Source organism: Perissodus microlepis, chromosome 18 (assembly GCF_051167445.1).
Source record: "Perissodus microlepis isolate ML-2025 ecotype Zambia chromosome 18, ASM5116744v1, whole genome shotgun sequence".
In the NCBI taxonomy this organism is placed as follows: Eukaryota; Metazoa; Chordata; class Actinopteri; order Cichliformes; family Cichlidae; genus Perissodus; species Perissodus microlepis.
The window spans coordinates 21,979,087-22,001,694 of NC_140478.1; the positions used below are offsets into that span (position 1 = coordinate 21,979,087).

The window sequence follows — 22,608 nt, forward strand, 5'->3', positions numbered from 1 at the left end:
TAGCGTTCATCCTCCAGCTTCACTGTTTATAATATGCTAACATAGCTGTGTCGCTAGCGATCACAAAGTACATCGTTATATACCAGCTAGCCAAACTTCAGTAACCCTACAAACGTCACTATTGTTTAGTTTTCTGTCTTCATTTATGTCGGAAGTGATAGCTGTACGTTTTAAAAGTTTCTGAAATCCCTCAGTCAGGACATGCTATATTGTATTTAGATGGAAGCTACCGTGCTAACTCCCTGCTAACTTCTAACTCCGTTAAATGTCATAAATTCCGTTTTCATGGATGCCTGGATGTTAAACTTAATTGTTACACCTGGTAGAGCAGAACGCGGATCATTTTATTACAGATGAAAGGATTTAGACAGTTTTTAACTCTCAGTTTTCCACAGTGATTGCTTGACTTATGGACCTGCAGCGGAGTTTGGGCCCAGACACGGCTAATGACGTCAGACTTAAAGACCGGATTAGAACAGGTTCTATAGACACACAGACAACCATTCAAACTCACGTTCACACCAATGGGCAATTTAGATTTACCAATTAACCTAACCCCACTAACTGCTTGTCTTTGGACTATGGGAGAAAGGATGGAACTCAGGACCTTCATACTGTGAGGAAACTGTGCAACCGTCCATATACAACAATGTTTTAAATATTTACATAATATTTTCAGAAAATAAAGCAAATTTAATCAATTTTCACAGTCATAACATACATATTTGGTTAAACATGATTCTCCTGTGTTGTTTCAAATATGCTTTTAGCCATTTACTGCCACCTCAGCTCAAATTTTCATAACATACTAGGAATCATATGGGCCATGCAAATGAGCCCAAAATATTTAAATTACATACTGATTAAATCTCCAGTGTTCTCTTCTGCTGCATTCTCTACCAGTATATTGGTGTCAGCTTGCTCAGGCTGTGACACCCTACTGCTGAAGAAGAGCGGGTTATCGAAGGTGTTAGGGGCGGGTAACTGATGACCAAATTTCTTGAAGAAGAAAACAGCAGTGACTGCCACCACTGCAATTCCAGTGATGACTAACACAACTGCAGTGGTTATATAGACACGCTGATGATGAGGTAATCCAGTTTCTGTACAGAGTGAAAAAGTAGATGGTAATCAGCTAAAAAACATTTGTAATAATTTGAAATAAGATATGTAAAATAAATAGTTAAAAGAGGTGTTTCTTACTCGATGATGGTGATGGCTTTGGTAGCAATACTACAAAAGGAAAAAAAAGAACAATCAAATAAGACACTTTATCACAAAGTAGCTCTACTTCATTTAAAAATTAAAGTAAATTGCTATGGAGTAAACAGTTATTTGCATTCGTAACACGGTAACAAGAGTTATTCCTTTTGGATTCATATGACTGTGTCATGTCTGTTGTGAACTTACAAGAGATTCATATCATTACAGAAAAGAAAAAGAGAAAACACTGTTATAAATAAAGATTATTTTACCTTTTTGTGTCTTGCAGATGTAAGGTCTTTCAACCCACATGCCAATATCCGTCCATGTCCCATCTGATGTACTAATCTCTCCTCTGCGGGGTAATCTGCTGCCATTAACAGGTTGACCTTCAGCCCAGTTAGTGTAACTAATGACTGATCTATCCAACCAGAGCCATTCCTCTGCAGGCAAATAGACAAAAAAAAAAAAAAACAGTGTACATCATTTTAAAAAAAATATTTATTTTGAACTGAAAATTTGGTTAAAAACAAATGATCAAAAAATATGTTACTATTGTTATTATTATTATTATTTACCATAAAAAATAAATAATGACTCACCTTTGTATTGTTTTTTAAACAGGCCAATCCAGAAAGATGTGTAGCCATCTTGAAAAGTTCTCAGGTTACTTTCTAGATATCTTTGCTCAGAGGAATCTTCAATGCTGGCAAGCATTCCACCTTAACAAAACAAATCAGTTGTTAATGAAAACTACAGCAATTTATTGCATACAAATATCTTTCAGATAAGTCGCCTACCATGTGCTACACAGCTGGTAGATGCTTCTTGCCAGCGCTTTTGCTCTGTGATAAAAATATAACAATAACCCCTGAATGGTAACCAGATATAGTTCTTGTTTTCTATTGTTGCCTCTGGGTCTAGAGGACAAACTCCTGGAAAAAGAGTTGACTCTGTTGGCAGCACATCTGTGAATGAGACAATGATGTCAATGGGATCAATGAATTACATCTTTTAAAACTTTGAAATGTATTGTTTTGACAATAAATGTGTGTGTGTGTGTGTGTGTGTGTGTGTGTGTGTGTGTGTGTGTGAGTGTGTGAGAGAGAGAGAGAGAGAGAATTTTTTTTTTACGGATATCAGTACCTGTGATCTGTAATTTACGCTTCTCAACAGTGATTCAAGTTTAAATGAAACAGACATGCCAGTCATTACAGGGTTATAGGGTATCTATTAGCCAGTGTTTGGTCATACCTGTCGACTTCATGCAAACACTCATAAGTGTCTCATTACAGTGAGCGGTTTTCCATTTTCCATCCACATCCATGTATACACAACTTCTGTCCTTGCTTGGTTCATTTTTACCCCATCGACTGACTCTTAAATGCCATCCATCAACATAGCGGAAAGAACCATTGATCTGAAAGAAAAGATTAATAAGACAGCAGTTACCAATCAAGAAAACTAGCAGAACCATAGGAACCCTCTCATCTGTAATCCAGTTTTGAGATCCCTTCCCACACGCCTTAACGCCCTCTCACATCTTGGGTCATTTGATCTGAGTAACTCAAATGATAGGGTGGCGCAAGATCTAACAGTGGGTTCACCGGAAACCTTGGCTGATTGTGACCCACACCTGTTTTCACCCCTTGGCTCATGTGATTAGGCAGAGAATCAATAGTGGTCCACGACCTTCTTAGGAACCCTCCCAATAGGGCTTAAAAATCTGTGACTCTCCACCCGTTGCTCTTAGAAAGAAAGAAGCTTCTCTGATGAGAGAATAAAAGTCATCAAGTAACTTAAGTCCAGACGCTTTTCTTTCCAGGCTTCTTAGAACACGGTGACCTGATGACTAAGACACTTTCACATACATGCAGTTATCGATTTTATTCGGCTTTTAGGAATATTTCCCTTAGTAAGCATAGCTGCACAGAGGATATAACAGTTGAACGGAGTTGACTTAAACTAACATGATAATCTATACTGCTCAAAAAACAGGTAGTCCAGCTCCTCCAGGATGGCAAATCAAAATGTACCATTGCCAGAAGGTTTGCTGTGTCTCCCAGCAGAGTCTCAAGAGCATAGAAGAGATTCCAGGAGACAGTTACTCTGGAAGAGGTGGACAGGTCTGTAGAAGGTCCTTAACTCATCAGCAGGATCAGTATCTGCTCCTTTAGCTAAGACAGCCAGAGCTGGGTAAAATGATGGAGTTTAAAGTAACGGTTTAAGAGTTTACATAAGAGGTGCTGCTGCTCAACATGCCTTCCTCACACAGAGCATCTCCCTGCTGGATTAGGGAGGCTGCACTGATCATGCCCTGGGTAAGGTAGGCACTTTAGAAAAACAGTGAAACTTTCCACAATGCTTATTTAATGACTGCTGCATTTAAAAGTGTTTATTTTTAATGCAGCATAATGTGCAACTGCTTCTTTATATCACCTTTATTGGCATCTTTGTAGTCAAGTTAGCAAGTGCTTTATAACAGTCAGGTATGTCAGCCATGATTGAGAGTACAGAATGTAAATACACAGCAACTTCAAATGTGTTTACGTGGTGCTGGCAGACGTATTATGAAAAGCAATAGCTAGATTTAACTGAAATGGATGGATGATTAATCTCAGTTCACAAATAACCGAATGATTGGATAAATAACTAGGCCAGTATATTTATCCATCAACGAAGATTTCATTTTCATAATTACAGATTATTTCGTTAGATAAAATCTTTGTTGAAATAATTTTTTGTGCACATAAGTAGATTTTTGATTGAATCTGCAGTCAGAAGTTTCAAAGTGGTTGGCCCTATTATTGAGTTATGAACTTTTTATATGTCTTCAAAAGTTTACCTGCGCTTTGTGTAATCCAAACCAAAGAGGAGCCTTGAGATTCAGCGCCAGGAGCTCAACATAAGCTTGTGTCCACTCATTCCTCAGGCTAGCTAGGAGGGCATCGTCATTTTTACAGTACTCTGCAGCTTTATCCCAATTCATTTGTTGAGGAACAACCTTAATGGAGTCATTGAGAATTTTGATGTAGTTAGTAGAAATTGTTGGTTCTGGAGAATCTGGTTGAGATGTGTCTGTTTAGGATGAGAATAGAAACTATTTTATTTTTTTTACATAATAAAACCCTCTGAATCATTCTTAAAAAGTTATTATAGCTATTTCCAGTGATGAATCATACCCTTGATCATAGATATTATTGTTATTATATATTATATATAGATATTAATTATAGGAATGAAAAGTCAAAGCAAATTTTTTGTTGTTTTATAAAAGCTAGAGAGAGTCTGATGGAGCTGCAGCTCAAGTTGGGTGGCAACAGGCCTGGGGGTAGAAATGGACTCACCAAGATTTCGATGACAGATAAATCCATTGGTGTCATTGCATGACTTTTGAATCCATTTCCCAATACCAATTAAAGGCTTGGTATTGATCACAAAACAGTTTTTCTGTGGAAACAGAGTTGGGTCAACAGAGAATAATGATACGTGATGATACAGGGAACTGTGTCAGGGAACACAGGGCATTCTTGGATCTTTAAAATCTACTTACCTTTTGTTTATAATACCAATACCAACGCTGCAATGTAAACACAAAGATTTTAATTATTTGTAAATAAAAAAATATACAGTTATAGATTGTTTCAATTTGTCTGACCCTCCACAATAGGTAATATAGACTGTATCTACATGGTGCAAGTTCACTGCTCAAAAAATTAATGGAACACTTTTTAACCAAAGTATAGCATCGAGTCAGCTAAAGTTCTGGGATAGCAGAGCAGGTTGTTAATCAGTGTCAGCAACTTTGGGGTTAATGAAATTATCAACAGGTGCACTAGAGGGGCAAAAGTGAGACAACCTCCAAAACAGGAATGGTTTTACAGGTGGAGGACACTGACATTTTCCCCTGCTCCTCTTTTCCGAGTGTTTCTTCACTAGTTTGGCCTTTGGCTAGAGTTAGTGTCACTGCTGGTAGCATGAGGCCATAACTGGATCCTACAGATGTTGCACAGGTAATCCAACTCCTCCAGGATGGCACATCAATATGTACCATTGCCAGAAGGTTTGCTGTGTCTCCCAGCACAGTCTCAAGAGCATAGAAGAGATTCCAGGAGACCGGAAGTTACTCTGGAAGAGCTGGACAGGCCTGTAGAAGGTCCTTAACTCATCAGCAGGACCAGTATCTGCTCCTTTGTTCAAGGAGGAACAGGATGAGCACTGTCAGAGCCCAGCAAGTCATCTCCAGCAGGGCACTGGTGTAAATGTCTCTGACCAAACAATCAGAAGCAGAATTCGTAAGAGTAGCCTGAGATCACTACATCATGTAGGGTGGCCTGTGCTCACTGTCCAGCTTCATTGAATTTGATTGGTATTTGCCATAGAATACCATAATGTTAAATCGTTCAGCATGACTAGTTTGGTTGTGGCTCTGTGATAGTCTGGAGAGGCATATCCATGGCAGGATGCAAAGACTTTTACAGGTTTGGCAATGGCACCAGTGTTGCCAACTTGGCGACTTTGGCGATATATTTAGCGAGTTTTCAGACCCTCTTTTCTAAAAAGCGACTAGTGACAAATCTGGCGACTTTTGCTGGTGTTTTTAGGAAGACTTATGACCACTTTGTGACGTGAAAGCACGTATCGCTCTTACTCTCAACAAGCAGCGGGTGCTGCCATGGGCACCTCGCCCGTGCCAAAGCGCTCACAGGCAGCAGATCATCCTCACACAGCAGTGTCTTCCAGCTGGTGTCACAGCAGATGTTAACCCCTACGCGTCCAAACTGCAATGAATCGCGCATGAGCGAAGCCACTGCTCCAGCCCTGACTGCAACGCAGTCAGTTCTTCTTTTACTTTTACTTTTTGTGGATCACAAGGTTTAAAACTACTTAAAAAAAACACACACACACACACACACACACAAAATAACTCCACCAGAGTGCGTATTTCAGGTCACTTTTGCCAGTTCCAAGCCCAGATAAAGCAGGTGGGCTGGAATTGTGACCAAAAAAAGCAATAATTGCTAAAAGAATTGAATTTGTAGTTCTAAATATATTCTAAATGCATTTAGGGTGTTTTTTACTCACTTAATGTTCTGATGTCCCAAATCTGGTGGGAGACACCCGAAACACTATCAGTCGTGTCATTAGAAACATGCCCCAATGTCATCAAGCATGTATACAAACATGCGGGGGCCATACAAGCTACTGAGTCATCTCTGTTCTTGTCCTCCTAGATCTTAGTGTGATACTGGTAAAAATATTAGAAATATGGTATCTAACCACATGCTTACTCTGGATAGCATTACCTTGGCCTCCAGAGACACTGTGATGAATCTTAAGAGTTGTTTTGACCAGGATATTAAACAGATATGTAAGACTGCTTTCTGGGACTCTCCACTGAAAAACTAGTTCATGCATTTATTACTCCTAGGCTTGACTACTGTAGTTGTTTTATTGTCAGGATGTCCTAAAAACTCCCTGAAAAACATTCAGTTGGTCCAAAATGCTGAAGCATGAATACTGACAGGGACTACAAAGAGAAAGCATATTTCTTTTATATTTGGTTCTCTTCACTGGCTCACTTCTAAATCCAGAATTGAATTTAAAATCTTTCTCATCACATACAAGGTCTTAAATAATGAGCCCCCATCTTAGGTTAATGACCTATAGTACTGTATCACCCCATTTGAATTCGGCCACTCTCTAGGTTGACCATTTTCATTTTTGTCAAGCCAGGTGGCATCTGTTCGTTCCTGACACATTACCCAGTCTATATAGCTACAGATTTTCAGCATGATTTTTTTTACTCACTGAGAACAGATTATTATTTTCCCACTTACATCATTACCCAAATTGATGTATGACTTTGGTTGTCCATCAGTCCAGTAAGTTCTCCACTGTGACTGAAATAAACCAATCCACAAGTCTGTAGTAGGTGCATCAGCCATTTGAGACAGTAGAAACACTGAAAATGTAGACAAAGATTTATGGTTAAGATATTTTCTTGCAAATAAAAGTGCACCGTGGTATCAGCTCTAACTTGTGGGTATGCCAAAACTGCACAAGAAAAGAAATTCAGTGGTAACTTTAGGTATTGGGAATAGATGAATCTTTGAAGGATGGCAAAATATAGCTTGTTTAAAACAGAGTTGTTGGCTTTGTGAGCTGTTGCTGTAGTATCATAAATGGACCGCAAAAGAGGAGAAGGTAACAAAATCGAAATACGTATTTGAGTGAAAAGAAAATGAAACAAACCTTCCACGTCTCTTGAAGTAATAGACACCAAGTTTCCACCCTTTTGTTTGCATTTTTCCCTTGCATCATGCCATGTTAAATTCTGATTGTCAATGATGCTGTAACACTAAAATTGAAAGATGAAAAAGATCAATATAGTGTTCCAAGCACTAAGAACATATGGCTTCAACAGTAAATAATAGAAAGATTAAAAGACATGAAAAGACATCTGACCTTAGAGTTAAATTTTTTCCAGGGGTGTGGACATCCACCTTTTGGGGGCACTGTAGGCACTGCGGCGGTGGTGTTTGCAGGTGTTGAGCTGCTGCGCTTACAAATGGACGCATACTCAAGCCCACAGCTGGAGTCATGCCAGAATCCTGCAGGCCAGGTCAGCATATTAAATTAATAACATTATCAACTTGAATGAAACATTTAAAAAATCTTCAATCAATTTTGATATCACACACTCATTTTATCTTTTGTAGCATGTCGTCTTGAGTAGTTTCTTTTTCTACATACTTTTTACTTTTACTCCCTACATTCTTAAACAAATATCTGTATTCTACTTCTTACATTTTCAAAACAGACTCGTTACTATTGCTTTAACGCATTAGGGTCAAGTTATTATTTCGTCCCTGCGAGCCTCAAAACATCAAACCGATTTGAAGCAGAAGTCAATCCTGTTCATGTGTTTATCACCAGAGGATGACTCATAAAAAGAGATGACGTGTGCCAAAGTCAGGGGTTAAAGGCGGGATGGTGTTTTTCTTTTTTTTTTTGTCATAACACCACAACAACTGCAGGTGTCCGTACGTTGCGGTTTAGGTACTTTAGCATCTAGCTAGTGCTACAAAAGAGGAATGAGCATAATGGGAGTGACTTTTTTTTTAAGTGGCAGGTAATTTCAAATTTCAAATGTTTCTATCAGCTCAGCAAACATCAGCAAACACACAAACTGTTTGTGTGCAGTTTTTTACACAGTGTGTTGCAAGCTAATGGTCCAGCTGCTGTGATGGATTTAAAGTAAAACACTGTGTGACTGTGACTACATTTCACTTTTTTTTAAACTTTTACTTGAGTACAAAGTTGAATGGTTATTTCAACTCAACTTATATTTTCTAATAGTAGTATTTCTACTTCTGCTTCAGTAAAGGATGTCTGTACTTTTGCTGTTGTTTGATATGTGTGTATGGGCTGTAAAGGATACGTATTACTGTGATAAAACTAGGGTGCCATTAAAACTGAAGGGATAGTTGTGACAGGATGGCCTGAGTGCTATCTCTGGGTGATACCACTTGTTCTGTGTATGTATTTCAGTGAAACTGAATCATATTTCGGTACACTCACCATTGTGATATGTCATGAAAGCACAGTTCTCATCAAAGTTCTTGAAGTCAGGTTGATTTTCCTGCCAACTTTGAAACAACAACTGAGAACCATCCATCCACCTTAATGTAACACAGAAAATAAATTTGTTTAAATATATCTGTAAAAGATTTGTGACAATAATACCAAGACAGTGGCATACTGGGTTCATTAAAGATACTCTTATCCTTCTTCTTTTTGGTCACACTTTTGTTGTTTTTAGCTGTAATAACTGAATAAAGTTGGTGGGAAAGATTACAAACAGGAAACTCCAAAATTTTACAAATACGGACAAAGCTTCGCAAATAGAAATGCAAATAGATCTGCATTTGCAGTTAGAGCTTAAAGTATTTGGACAATAAGACGCATTTAATTTCCCCCTTTGTGTATCAGAACAGTAGATTTTAAATCAAACACTCAAGATATGACTGACTGAAATTAAAACTGGTATACTTATCTGACATGCTGCCTTGCACTAAGTACTTTTTAACTTGCTGTTACATAAATTTAAGTTAATTGTAAATTGCATTTACATTTTTGTCACTAAATTCATACTCACTGAAATGTTCCATCAAGATCTACAGATAGGCCAATCCAAGAATTCCGATAACCTGTTGAAATCTGCACAAAAACATGGATACATAGAAAAAACTGTCGGTGTCTGGATGTTTTAGTTTTTGCAATTATAACTTAATTACCCATTGCCTTGGTAAATCTTTTACAAATGCCATTGCTCACCTGTTTCCATAAAAATATCCTTTCTGCTTCACTGTTGATAGATACCAGGTCACCATGCCTCTGTCTGCAGAACGTACGAGCGTCCTCCATGGCCATCGCCTTTTTGTTAACGTAATACTGAGCCCCATTCCATTCTAGCCACCCATCAGATGTCGTGTTATATTCTGAGAATAGATAAGAAATGCGCAATCTATTTCAGTAAATGTGCAAATAATATGACCCTCTTTTTCAAAGATTTCAAAGAAAACGTTATAAAAACGTGTTTGGAAACTGCTGTAAATGTGTTAGATAAGCAAGTCTTAAAAAAAAAAACTTTTTTCATGACAAGCTCATGTTTTTCCAGCTGTTCACAGTGAGGCTTTAAAATTATGAACAACAACTGCATGTTTTCCATCTTTTCCTCAAACTACACAATCCAATCTTCCTTTCTTCACTGTGAGTTTTATGCTCATACAGTATGAATGAGATCTGGTTGTGGCAGATGGCCCCGCCTCCCTGAGCCTGGTGCTGCCGGAGGTTTCTTCCTGTTAAAAGGGAGTTTTTCCTTCCCACTGTCGCCAAAGTGCTTGCTCATAGGGCCTCATATGATTGCTGGGTTTTTCTCTGTATGTATTATTGTAGGGTCAACCTTACATTATAAAGCACTGTGAGGCAACTATTGTTGTGATTTGGTGCTGTATAAATAAAATTGAATTGATAAACAAATAAACAGTTCAACTATGAAAAAACCGTTCAATCTAATTCAACTGATCCTCGCACCGTCAGATGCAGAGAAAAATAAAGGATGGTCAGCCATTAAATCCTTTCAATGGGCTTCACACACTCATAGAACTGATTTTCTATTTACTATTACTATTCTCACAGGTTTTTATCTTGTTTTGTTTTTTGAAACCATTATTCCATTATCTTTTGAGATTTTAGAAGAGCAAGTCTAGGTTCTGTGTCATATTTTGGATTTGTTGTTGGATTATGAATGGTAAACGGCCTGTATTTGTATAGCACTTTATATAAAAAACGCATTTCATATGAGTTCATAAATATTCATACATTCATATATTCATTGTACATGTGTCCTAGCAGACACAGCTATGGTATCAATTTCAAAAATCAAAAGTGTTTTCTCAAGTTATCGCATTCACAAACACAACACCCATCCATCCCATCTGCCTGCCCAGTGGGGGTCACAGCAGTACCCCATCAGCCTTTAACAGCTTAATGGTAAAAACAAAACAAAACACAATAATATTATTCAGCCTATTATTATTATACTTATTATATTATACTAGTTTCAAATATTTGCCACGCAGAAAATCAGCATCCATGAGACATCAGTTTCCCTGTCAGCATAGTATGAATAATGGTCTCAGCCTGGTAATCCCAATAGAAAGTCAACAGTCATGTAAAGATGCTGTATGGCAGTGTGGTCAAATTCCTCAACGCACTGGTGCACTTACCAGGGGTGACAGGGTCTGGAGCCGGCTTTGGGGTGACTCCTGTGAAGGAATAAAAACAGAATAGTGTTGAGTTACTAGTGACCAGCTTGACATTGTGAGAATACATACAATAATCTTCTGGTCCAAAAAAAATGCTACAAAAGAATTGTATAACTGTGACCATGCTGTACCTGCGTGGATCTGACAAATCCAGTTATTGTACTTCTCACAGTGCACATCACTCCAAAACAAAGTTTTCTCCCAATAATTGGGTTTCATTTCAGCACATGATTCAGCGTTATTTTCATTGTTTGGCTCTCCATCACTCCACTCTTGAAAGTTTACCTTTATACAAAAATAAGATAATTATGAATAGTAGTAGTATTTGTAGCAGTAGTAATAGCAGCTGTAACATCAGTAATATTAATAATCATCATCTTGATCGTTATCATCATTTTGGCTACATAAACCATTGTAGAGAGTTAAAAACTGTAAACTCACCGGGGATCTATCACTCCATACATAACCTGTGTCTGGGTCAGGAGCACTAAGTCCAATCCAGTATTGATTAGGCCTATAACGGACAAATGTATGTTCTAAATGTTTATACTTGTGTAATTTCTTTTTCTTGCTCAAAGACCTTTTATTTACTTATTTTGTGTAAATATTTTGCAAAAACATGTTTCCTTTTTTCTATCAGTGATTATGCTAATACACAACTTATTGCTTGAAAATGATAAGAATCTATGACTGCCACTAATATGTGACTTAGGCTGGAGGTGTACTTTATGAAAGATTTTTATCTTATGTAGCTCTGATTGTAGACCAGATAACACCATACCATGAAAATTTCCTTGGTAGTAAATCAGCACCGCTGTGAATGCTGACTAAGTCTCCTCCAATGGCTCTGCAGTAATCTCTAGCCTCGTACCAGGTCTTTCTCTTTTCTGAAGCCTCTGGAAAGATCTTAAACAAAATATAAGAAACTGAATTGTGATCTGAAGCTTTGGTAATATTTGTACATTTAAAACTATATACTAAAGTTGGGCAGCCATCTCTGTTTTTATGTCATCCCTATTATGAATAAGTTCAATAGAATTATATACACACACACATAAGGAGAGGGAGAGGGAGAGAGACATGCTGCACCTTATAACAGATGCCTCTGGATTGCATCTTAATCCATCCATCTGTGCAGTTAGGCGTGGCAGTGGTTGGTGGAGCTGGGGTTAAAGCTGCCCCCTCTGCCAGGTGTTTGCAGATGTATTTTTCCTTATTGGCACAAGGCAACACATCCCAAAGGCCAGCAGAATGCCCAGTTGCCATAGCAACACAACCCTGCACGTGACCTTGTGTTATAAAAGAAATTGTTAGCTGTCATTTGTGAAGACATCTCCCAACTATAGTTTACATAGCGATTCATTACCTGGCATATGAGTGTTCCAGTGAGTATATCTTGCATAGGCATTGTTGGTCCACATAAAATATTCTCTGTTTTTCAGGTTTGAGAGACCTATCCAGAAGTGTTTCTCTGGCCTCAGCCCCACCAAGCTTACAAGGAAAGCATTATCCACCCTGGAAATATTTACACAAGTCACATTAGAGGCTGCCTGATGCAAAATTACATATACTTTTATTTTTATGTAAACTATTTTACCCAGTTGAAACATCAGCTAAGTAAGAGTTTGAGCTCTTGCAGTCATCGTTGGCTTCATGAAATGTCTTTGTCTCAGTCCCTACAAAGTAGCAGTAGGATCCATGTCTTTTCCAACCCTGCATTGCAGAGAAACAACAGTTGGAAAACTATTCAAGCCTGTCGTTAAATGTTGTCTTTCTGTCTTTTTGTGATAGCAAGGAGAAAAACACCAGAATGCAGAATCACACTGCATCAGTGTGACTACTTGTTTACTCTACAGGAATGTTTTTTTTTTCCTAAAAATGCAATGAATAAATAAGATGTTCTCTTAATCTTTTTACTATAAACAGCACCCAAATACAATGTTTCATTAGGCATCATACCTTATGTGTATGCTGCTTTCCTAGATATTTCATGGACCACAGGCACAAAATTAAATTTAGACATCGTGCCATTTGAAATATACAACAGCCTTTACAAAACAGAAACAGATAACAGAATGTGTGCATTCAGACCAACCAGATGCAGACATTCTTTGTAAAATATCTGAAAAGTTCACATACAGTTTTGCAGCCTGTGTTCAGCTCCACTTCATCTCCAGAGGTTTCAGAGTCACTTGTCTTCATGCAGATAAAGCCATGTTTCTCGTCACACACACGGTCAGCCCAGTTTCCATTCTGCAAGAATGGAAAGAACAAAATTCATGTGGAAACTGAAATTAACAAGAGATAGACAGGCTACGGTGCATATCATAAAACAAAGACCTAATTTTCCTGGATATTAATGGACCTTCCTGGCATCCAGTGTTCTTTAACAGAACTGCATAGTTTTACAGAAAAAAGCTGGCGTGTCACAATCATCAATAATCACTCCCACACTGTGCACCTTACCTCCCCTCTGATCAGAACACAGTCTTCTTGTTCAGAGGTGACAGTTGGTTCCCGAGAGTCCCAGCTAGTGTAACTCACAGGAGAATGATCACTCCAGACAAACAGCCTCTCTCTCTTCCTGTCATTTAGTCCAATCCAGAGTTCATCAGTGGATGCTGCAGACAGAAAATAACATTAATTGTTGTATAATCTTCTTGATAAATTCTGCTCATTTGCTACTCTTTAGATGTTACTTTTGCACTTAAGTTTTAGACTGCTGCTAATCGTCTGCCAGAATTGCTGGACTTGTAAACAAACTTCATCATATGTGAGATGTGCAGCGATACAGGGATCAGTCAACAGAAAGTGACTGAATGCTTATGAAGTGACAAAAATAAAAACCTAGTTTTGTGTCCAAAATAGCAGGATTCCCAAAGTGACCGACTAATAAACGGTCATTATTCTAAAGAAGTAGTCTGCATGGTAGGTCTGAAGTGACTGTTAGCTGTGGTGAGAGCCCTGGATTTTCTGAAGGTGGTGGACTGCTGTACATTTCCAAGAATAGATTGCTCACAATTGTATTATGTGTGTAGCTATAAAATAAGATATTCATTAATATTTGTGTTTGAGTGTGTTTTTAACTTTTCAGTGTGATGTTCAAATTAGACATTTTAACAATTAAGGAGAGACAACTTCTAATGACTTAATTACAAGCTGAACACTTCCTGGAACTTTAACAGTTAACTTGATATTTATGTGGAATTTACATCTTTCAGTTAAGTGGATTGAAGTGAATTTAGGGCTGAAGTATAAAGGAGCATAAATTTGTTCAATATTCAATCACCTGACTTCTTGTGACTTTAGTTTTATGAGGTTAAATGTGTTCTCAGAAATGGACTATCTGATATAATCATGTTAAATCGAAAATAGAATTGAATTTAAAATCCTTCTCATTACGTACCAGGTCTTGAATAATCTAGCACCATCTTGTCTTAATGACCTTATCACCCTATTAGAGCACTTCGCTCTCAGCCTGCTGGCTTACTTGTGGCTCCTACAGTAAACTTAAACTTAGAAAAGGGAAGCACATCATTCAGCTTCCAAGCCCCTCGACTATGGTTCAGAGAGGTAACTGTTGCTGTGATTTGCGGTATATAAATTACATAAAACTGAATTGTTGGTCTTTTTCTTAGATCAACATGTTTGTCTAGGTTTGTCTAGGATCCACACTGCATATGACAAATAACATTGTTATGATTTCACAACTTTGCAACTTGGAAAAAACTTGCGTTCGGCATTGGTATGTGATCATTGTTAAGGTTTGGGGTGTAGGGTTAGGGTTTGGTGTGTGGTGTGATGGTGTTTCCACATCACAACATTATGACATCACTGCAATGTGATTGATAACTTGCAATGTTGAAACTGGACAAACATTACTTTTGTTGATCCAGGAACATACCAACACAATCATATTAGATGGTGCCTCAAACATATTTCAGTTACTCACCAGCAATTGCATAAAAATTGCATAAATATGAAAAGTGTTGGGTGAAGGTTATGTTAAAGGAATGCAAATGGTGCTCAGAAGTTTTTATTGCCATACCATATCCAAGTTGAGAGATGATGAAGCTTTGGTCCTCCACATTACGAATGCTTACTAGGTCTCCTCCTTCTTTACGGCAAGCTTTCTGAGCATCAGACCATTTTTTTGTTTCGTTACGATAAAGGTAAAAGCAGTGGCCATTGTAGGGGATCCAGGGTGCTGTACAAAATCCGCTCTCGGCACCTATGAAGCATAAGAACAAAAAAAAGAAGATCAAAGAAATAGAGTCAATCAAGTTTTTTAAGAGAAGGGTAGAGAAGGGATTTTTTTCTATACCTTCAGTAGGTGCAGCCAAAGGTCCTTCACTGTAGCAGATGTATCCCAGTTTCTTGTTACATTTTGAACTTTGCCAAGAAAACTGAACAGCGCCATCAATAATTCCACACTTATATCCTGGATTAGAAACTGGATGTCCTACAGTACAGTGATGGTAAATGATACTTGTCACTTATGAGATGAGACTCGGCAACTTTCAATTCACATGATTCTCCAGATATTTAGAAGAACGGTGGAAAAGAAGTAAAGGCCTACGATTTCTACCCAAGAGTGACAAGGCTATGTGATACACAACGCCACCACAATAATTTAGCAGTGGTTGAAATTGCTGACCAGTAACAGGTTACAGTGTGGCTAGCACACCCATGTGGAAGAAATTTATAAGAAATAGGGAAAAAATTTCTTTAATTGCTAACAGATAAGATTTCTTATATAAATAAAACAGATGGCAAACATGATCAAGATGAATTGATGAGATAATTTAACAATAGTAAGATAAATTATCATCAGAATGGTAACACAAGCTCCTGAAACTTGAAAGAAAACTTACCTGAATCCCAATTCAGATATGCATAAGGATTCCCATTAGACCACTTCCACACATAATCTAAATCCTGGAAGATCAGTCCAACCCAGAGCTTGTACTCCTGTCCCCAATTTGCCCCTAATAGTGCTGTCAGTAGAGTTTAACAGACAAAAGAGACAGAGAAAACAAAAGTTACCAAGTGTAATACTCAAAACATAATCATCAGCTGGAGCAGTGTCTACAGTCTACAGACCACAACAACTTTAATGTTTCAAGTTTTAGCTATTTGTAAAACTCTCTCAGCTTAAATGAATTGTTTTGTTTTCAATATATTCAGTGTAGTGTGGAGATTTGTCTCCTTACCTGAAATATAAGCCTGCTCATGAGGATTGCTGATACTGAGCAGGGAGGCACTCTGCTGTTTGCAGCTGGCATCAGCCTGATCCCAGGTCAGCGCTGACTGTGTGTTGAGCTGATAAGATGCTCCTGTTGTGGGGTCTTTGTTCCAAGTTTCTTTGGCTGTGACACAAAAACAGTCAAAGTATTATAGTATTGCACTGAACTTGTATGTTAACATGGTGTTTCTCAACATTTCACACAAATGTAAAGTTTGGGTGGTTCTGCTTATACAGTAGATTATTACTCTGAAAACCTGTATTAGAATTTGTTGTGTACTTACAGTTAGTTGGGCAGTAACCCCAGAGTTCATGATCATATTTTGTTTCAACCGCACACCATTTACGGTTCCCTGGAGAGTCAATTGCAGTGCACTCCGAATACCACTTGCTTTTGTAAAAGAAAGGAAACATGCACGGCCTCCCAGCTGCATTTCCTTCAATGGTGTAAAGTTCTGAAGGACCAAAATAAGGAAAAACATATAAGAAAAGAACAAAGAATAGCTTGAATAGTTTAAGCAAAATGATACTTTTATCATTTATCGACATCTTGTAATCATTTGACACACTATCTTTGCATTACAACTATTTTGGAACTAAATATGAAAATCTACAAATTTATTATGCCACTAATATTATTTCCATAAAAGTTATCATGAATTACTTTACAATGTATTCTTATTCATTTCACTTACCTGTATATGTTCTTGTGCAAGCACCACTGGAAGTCCCAGAGATTGTAAGGTGGCTACTGGGTACAACTTTATTTGAGAGCACGGCTGTGTTATCGGCAGTGAGGTCAATGTAAAGTTCTTGGCCTTTGAGAGCGATCACAGTTTCATTCTTGCATTCCCACTTTTGGAGCTCACTGGTTTCATCACAATCGTACAGGTTTACTTCACTGCCCACAGTTTTTCCCTGAACACCCAGGCACTTGTTCTTATACTGAACCAAAAGTCGATCCCCAGATGTCCAGCGAATGTCATTGCAGTGGTTATTTAATTTTACCAAACAAAAACCAGTGGCCCTGTTAATTAGTTGAAATTGGGAATCTGTAGAGACAAAATATTGAAAAACAGTACTGTTGGACATGTAAAAAAACAAAGAAAATCTTCATCCATTTATCATACTTGCTTCAACTGATTTTTATATTTATAATTGCAGAAAGTTTACTTAAAGAACAGTTTTTATGATAAAATCACGAATAACTCATTGTAGAATTGTAAAAAAACCCCAAACATAAATATAGTAAGAAACGATGGAGGACACAACAATCTTACATTTAGTACAGATAGGCAGGACGCATGATACTCTGTAAAAGCCTTAGCAAAAAATACAAGAAATAGTTGATTACCATACCATCTGAAGCCAAACAGAGAAATGTTTGGATGAGAAGCACAAAGACTGTAGAAGTTATCCTCATTGTTAGTATTCCCATTCCTGTGTCTTATATTTTCATATAAGCTAGTTGCACAGGAGCAAAACACAGGGTGTGAATGATTGTCAACCATGACTCTTTATATCATCCTGTCTTGCCTCGTCATGATTAGTGATGTTTTACAAGAAAAAGGAGGGGAGGGTTACTGTGAATTTTGCCTAACTGACTTGTATACTGATTTTCTAGCTTATCCAAAGAAACAAAAATGTAGACATTTTCCCTGTAGTCAAGAGAAGTGGGAGGGAGAGACTGTGAACCTTTGGTTTTGTATTTTTTGTTTTTTTCTCTGCTAATTTTTGCCATGCTAGAGTAAGGAATCAAGAAGATTTGGATTTCCACTCATAAGTGCATCTTATGATCCAGTTGTGCTTATCCTCAGATCTTGTTTTTCCCCATTCAGCTGACTCTTCAGGACCTTGATTTAGCGCTTTGATTTAATTCAGCATTGTGATTTACCAATTGTGTTAGAAGGATACAGGGATTCAAATTGTGATTTAAGCACAGCAAAACATGATTCACAGCTGCTATGATTGGTAACTCCAAGCATAGGGTAATAATTGCAAAAATTAAGCTTTCATTATTCTGACGGTCAGAATTTGTTAAAGTGGAAAATTATGAAATTTTTTTTTTTAAAAATATCACTCTAAATTATGTTTGTTTGTTTGTTTAATCTAGAATTTGTGTTCGTACTTAGTTTTTTCACTGAATTCGCCACAAGCTCTGATCACCAAGCTCTGCATCGGTGATGTTAAGGCTTATATGTTTAATGCAGTTATCAAAATACCTGCTTAATAAAACTGTTTCAACATTTAAAATGTCTGATAATAGAAAACCCTTTGAGCTAGCTATATTTTTTTATATATCCTACTACGTTTCCCTGAATCTACATGCATAAGAAGTATAGAGGCCAACAAAGGATGACACACATAGGAAGTTTCAAAACAGCTCTGGTTTTCTGTTGTAATAACCACAACTGTACTTAATGTCAAGACTAATGATGCATAATGATGCATGATGCATAATGCAATAAAAAAAAATCAAAATGGCTTGAATGAGCATGATAATAAAACACACGTACAAAAAGATATATGATATATGAATCTTTTCATCTGCAAATAGTTTGTCATGTAAGGATGTGAAACTGCCTGGATTTAGACTTTCAATTAGGTCTTTTTCTCCTATGCCTTATAAGGCACCCGTATAACGATAAGTTTAAATGGGTGAACTATTGCATGTAAAAACACTGTGAAATTGTTAGAAAATCCTCTGCTCACACTGTTAGAAAAAACATCTTAAAAAAACAGTAATATTCCGGCAGCTGGGGCGCCAAAATAATACCGTAAAATAACAGAAAATAACTCATAAAAATACGGTTATTTCCAGTAATGAAAATACAATTTGTTGCCCTAATTTTACATGGGATTTTGCCTTTTTCAAGTGCTTTTAAACATTAAATTAGGAACAATTTAATGTGATTAAACAATGAAATTACCTATAAACAAGGTCAATGAATGCGGCAATATGAATAATAATACTTAAATGTACAGAAATATACAGTTAACAGTTGGTTTAAATAATAATGGATTGCATTCATATCACACTTTTTGAGACCCTCAAAGCGCTTTACAATTCCACTTTATAATTCCCCTCTGGCCATCACCTGTAGGTGGTAGGTGAAGTGCCTTGCCCAAGGACACAACGACCGAGTGTCCGAGCCGGGGATCGAACCGGCAACCTTCTGATTACAAAGCGAACTGCCAACTCTTGAGCCACGAAAATAGCAATAATAATAATAATTATTTGATGTAAAAAAAAGTTTATAAGACTCATTTTATATATTTTTCCATAGCATTACATTTAAATTTAACAGTTCAATCTTTCAAATAACGGACAAATATTTGTGAAATTATGATACATTTGTGAATGTATTTTAACAATCTAAATATGCATATGTACAGACAAATACATTTAAAAAACAAGAAAATTATGTTTTATTACATTACAGTGATTTTATGTTAATTTACATTTGAAATGTGAAATCACAGTCTATTGATGTAAATTTAATGATATTCTAGAAGAACAGTACAAAACTGTAAAATACACAGTAAAATACTTTTATATTAGGATTTTCTTTTACAGTGCACAGTTCTTTTACTTTTTTTTTCCTGTTTAGCAACCCTACTCTCTTATGACGAAGAAGAAGTGACGTACTATGCATTTGATCATGTCAGAGTTGACTGTAAATAGAATGACTTGGTGCACTGATTAATAGTTCTTCAAAAAGAGGAAGCTCTTATTTCTGACTGATACTGTGTCATGAGCCGAGGTTCTCACAATTACTGGACCCAGAAATAGACTCAAAGCAAATTAAGCAGCAAACTATATACAAAGTTTCGTTCTTGTATGTCTCCAAAAGTTGATTCTGTTCATCTGGACGTAGCGTTTTGTGGGAAAAACGTTTCGTCACTCATCCAAGTGACTTCTTCAGTTTCAGCTGACTGCAGGTTTCCCCAAATCTTATAAACAGTAAATTTGCATAAGGACTGAAACCAGCCCACTGAAGGAACAATGGGCTGGGAGGTCAGTTCCTTAATCATAATTATGCAAATTCTCATGACCATTGATCAACAACCACTGACCAAAACCCACTGATCAAAGACCACTGATCAATGGCCATGAGTACCATTCACAGAGAGTTGGGGAATGGCTGCAATCACAGCATTGTAAGATGGCGAAAGATGTACCCTTAAGCCCCCTCCTCGATTCAGAGATGGTCTTTCCCTTTCCACGTAAATGGCCTCCTTGACTCCGCGCTCAAACCAGCGTTCCTCCCTGTCCAGGATGTGTACATCCTCATCGTTGAAAGAGTGTCCACTGGCCTGTAGGTGTAGATAGACTGCAGAGTCCTGGCCTGACGAGGTAGCTCTTCTGTGTTGTGCCATCCGCTTCGCCAGAGGTCGTTTGGTTTCCCCGATGTATAAATCCTGGCAATCCTCCTGGCACTTAACAGCGTACACTATGTTACTCTGTTTGTGTCGGGGACCCGATCCTTGGGGTGGACCAATTTTTGGCGCAGCATGTTTTGGGGTTTAAAAGCCACAGAGACCTGGTGTTTTTTGTATGAGAAAACAATAGCAAACTATGAAAGTGAAATTTAAATTCAGGCCAGAGCAAACGGAGCAAATATGGAGGTCAGTGCTGAGAGAAGCCATGATTGGGACTGTGGGAAAACTGCAACAGAAGAGGAAACAATTACTTAACTGTGGGAGAATCTAGAGGGATGAACTGACAGAGAGTGTTATCCAGCATGCAGGGCAGGCAGGAGGACAGGCAGGTGAACAGGCAGGTAGTATTTCCAGCGAGCAGGACGGAGACCTGAGCACAAGGGAGCAGAATTAAACCCGAGCCAAAAACAAAAATGGGTACAGAGCAGTTAGTTACCACTAAGAGTGACTGAACAGACTGGCGTTGAGCAGCAGACCATGCTGCCTGAAGTATTCCTCCTGTGATTGCCTGTCGATGGAATTCAGGTGTGACGCTGTTTCATCACTGTGCTGATCTGTCGAGGTTGTGGGAGCACGGGACAAAGTGTCGGCGAGGTACATCTGTGAGCCTTTTTTGTACACCATCTGAAAGTTGTACTTCTGCAGTCTGAGCATCATGCGCTGCAGTCTGGCTGGAGCTGAGTGTATGGGCTTGTTCAGGATAGTGACTAACGGCTGGTGATCGGTTTCGATTTGGATTTGCTTTCCATAGATGTAATCATTGAACTTGGAACGTGCAAATACAACTGCAAGAAGTTCCTTCTCGATCTGCGCATAGCGCATTTCGGTCTGCGCCAGAGTACGAGAGGAGTAGGCGATTGGGGCGCCTTCCTGGAGGCATGCAGCCCCGAGTCCATACTGCGAGGCATCACACGTTGGCGTGACGGGTTTCTGGACGTTGTAGTAGCTGAGAGTGGGTGGACTGGTTAGGCTCTGTTTTAAAGCATCGAATGCATCCTGATGCTGCTTCAGCCAGCACCACTAAATGTCTTTGCACGTTAGCTCCTGAAGTGGGGCTGAGTGCTCACTGAAATTAGGAATGAACATTCCTAGGTAATTAATCATCCCTAAGAAGCGTTGGAGACCTGTGACGTTTTCAGGTGTGAGCATCTCCTTAATTGCTTTAGTCTTTGCTGGGTCAGGCTTTAAGCCCTTGCTTGTGAAGACATGACCAACATAACAGACTTCTTTGAGACAGAATTTGCACTTTAGGGGGTTGAGTCTCAGCTTGACTTCCCTTGCACAGTCGAGTACCTTTCTGAGATTCTGTTCATGCTCTTTCATATCTCTTCCGCCGATGGTTATGTCGTCGACGATGACAGCACAGGGGTATCCAGCAAAGATCTGCTCCATTGCATGCTGGAACACTTTGCTGGCTGAGTTTATTCCATACGGCATTCTGAGAAAGTGGAATCTGCCAAAACGAGCATTTCGCATCCAGGACAGAAAAGACTTTGGAGTTAGCCATTTGGGCGGCTACCTCCTCTATAGTATGCATAGGGTGATGAGGGCATTTCAGCGCTTTGTTTAGATCTCTTGGATCGATGCAGAGTCTGATGTCATCTGAATTTTTTTTGTGGGTTGCCACCATAGACGACACCCATTCTGTTGGCTCGGTGACAGGGGTGATCACACCCAACTCGACCATGCAGGTTAATTCTGCTTTAACCTTGTCTTGCATTGGAACTGGTATTTTGCGTGCAGGCTTTACTACTGGTGTGACTTCTGGGTCTATTTTCATGGAATAGGTAACCGGAAGCTTACCAAGTTTATCTTTGAAGAGATCTGAATACTCTAAGAAGATCTGTTCTGAAAAGGTGCTTTCCACATCCTTGGCTACATGGT

General features: G+C 38.3%; 1 protein-coding gene across 1 annotated transcript; it reads right to left on the bottom strand.

Moving 5' to 3' along the window:
* Window positions 1–791: 791 nt before the first annotated feature.
* On the bottom strand, window positions 792–17,719 carry LOC146367838 (macrophage mannose receptor 1-like). Its single transcript, XM_084912515.1, has 31 exons — window positions 17,641–17,719; window positions 16,977–17,333; window positions 16,566–16,736; window positions 16,250–16,405; window positions 15,911–16,033; window positions 15,361–15,498; window positions 15,085–15,267; window positions 13,503–13,657; window positions 13,176–13,289; window positions 12,634–12,749; window positions 12,403–12,551; window positions 12,126–12,325; window positions 11,803–11,942; window positions 11,478–11,550; window positions 11,168–11,321; window positions 10,998–11,036; window positions 9,544–9,707; window positions 9,365–9,426; window positions 8,788–8,888; window positions 7,672–7,817; window positions 7,459–7,564; window positions 7,044–7,168; window positions 4,757–4,783; window positions 4,551–4,653; window positions 4,049–4,281; window positions 2,458–2,623; window positions 2,004–2,171; window positions 1,806–1,925; window positions 1,476–1,646; window positions 1,204–1,233; window positions 792–1,103 (listed from the first exon to the last, which is right to left on the bottom strand). Exons 1-31 carry the CDS (start codon window positions 17,717–17,719, stop codon window positions 853–855), a joined length of 4,320 nt encoding a protein of 1,439 aa, XP_084768641.1. The 3' UTR covers window positions 792–852.
* Between the last annotated feature and the right edge of the window lie 4,889 nt (window positions 17,720–22,608).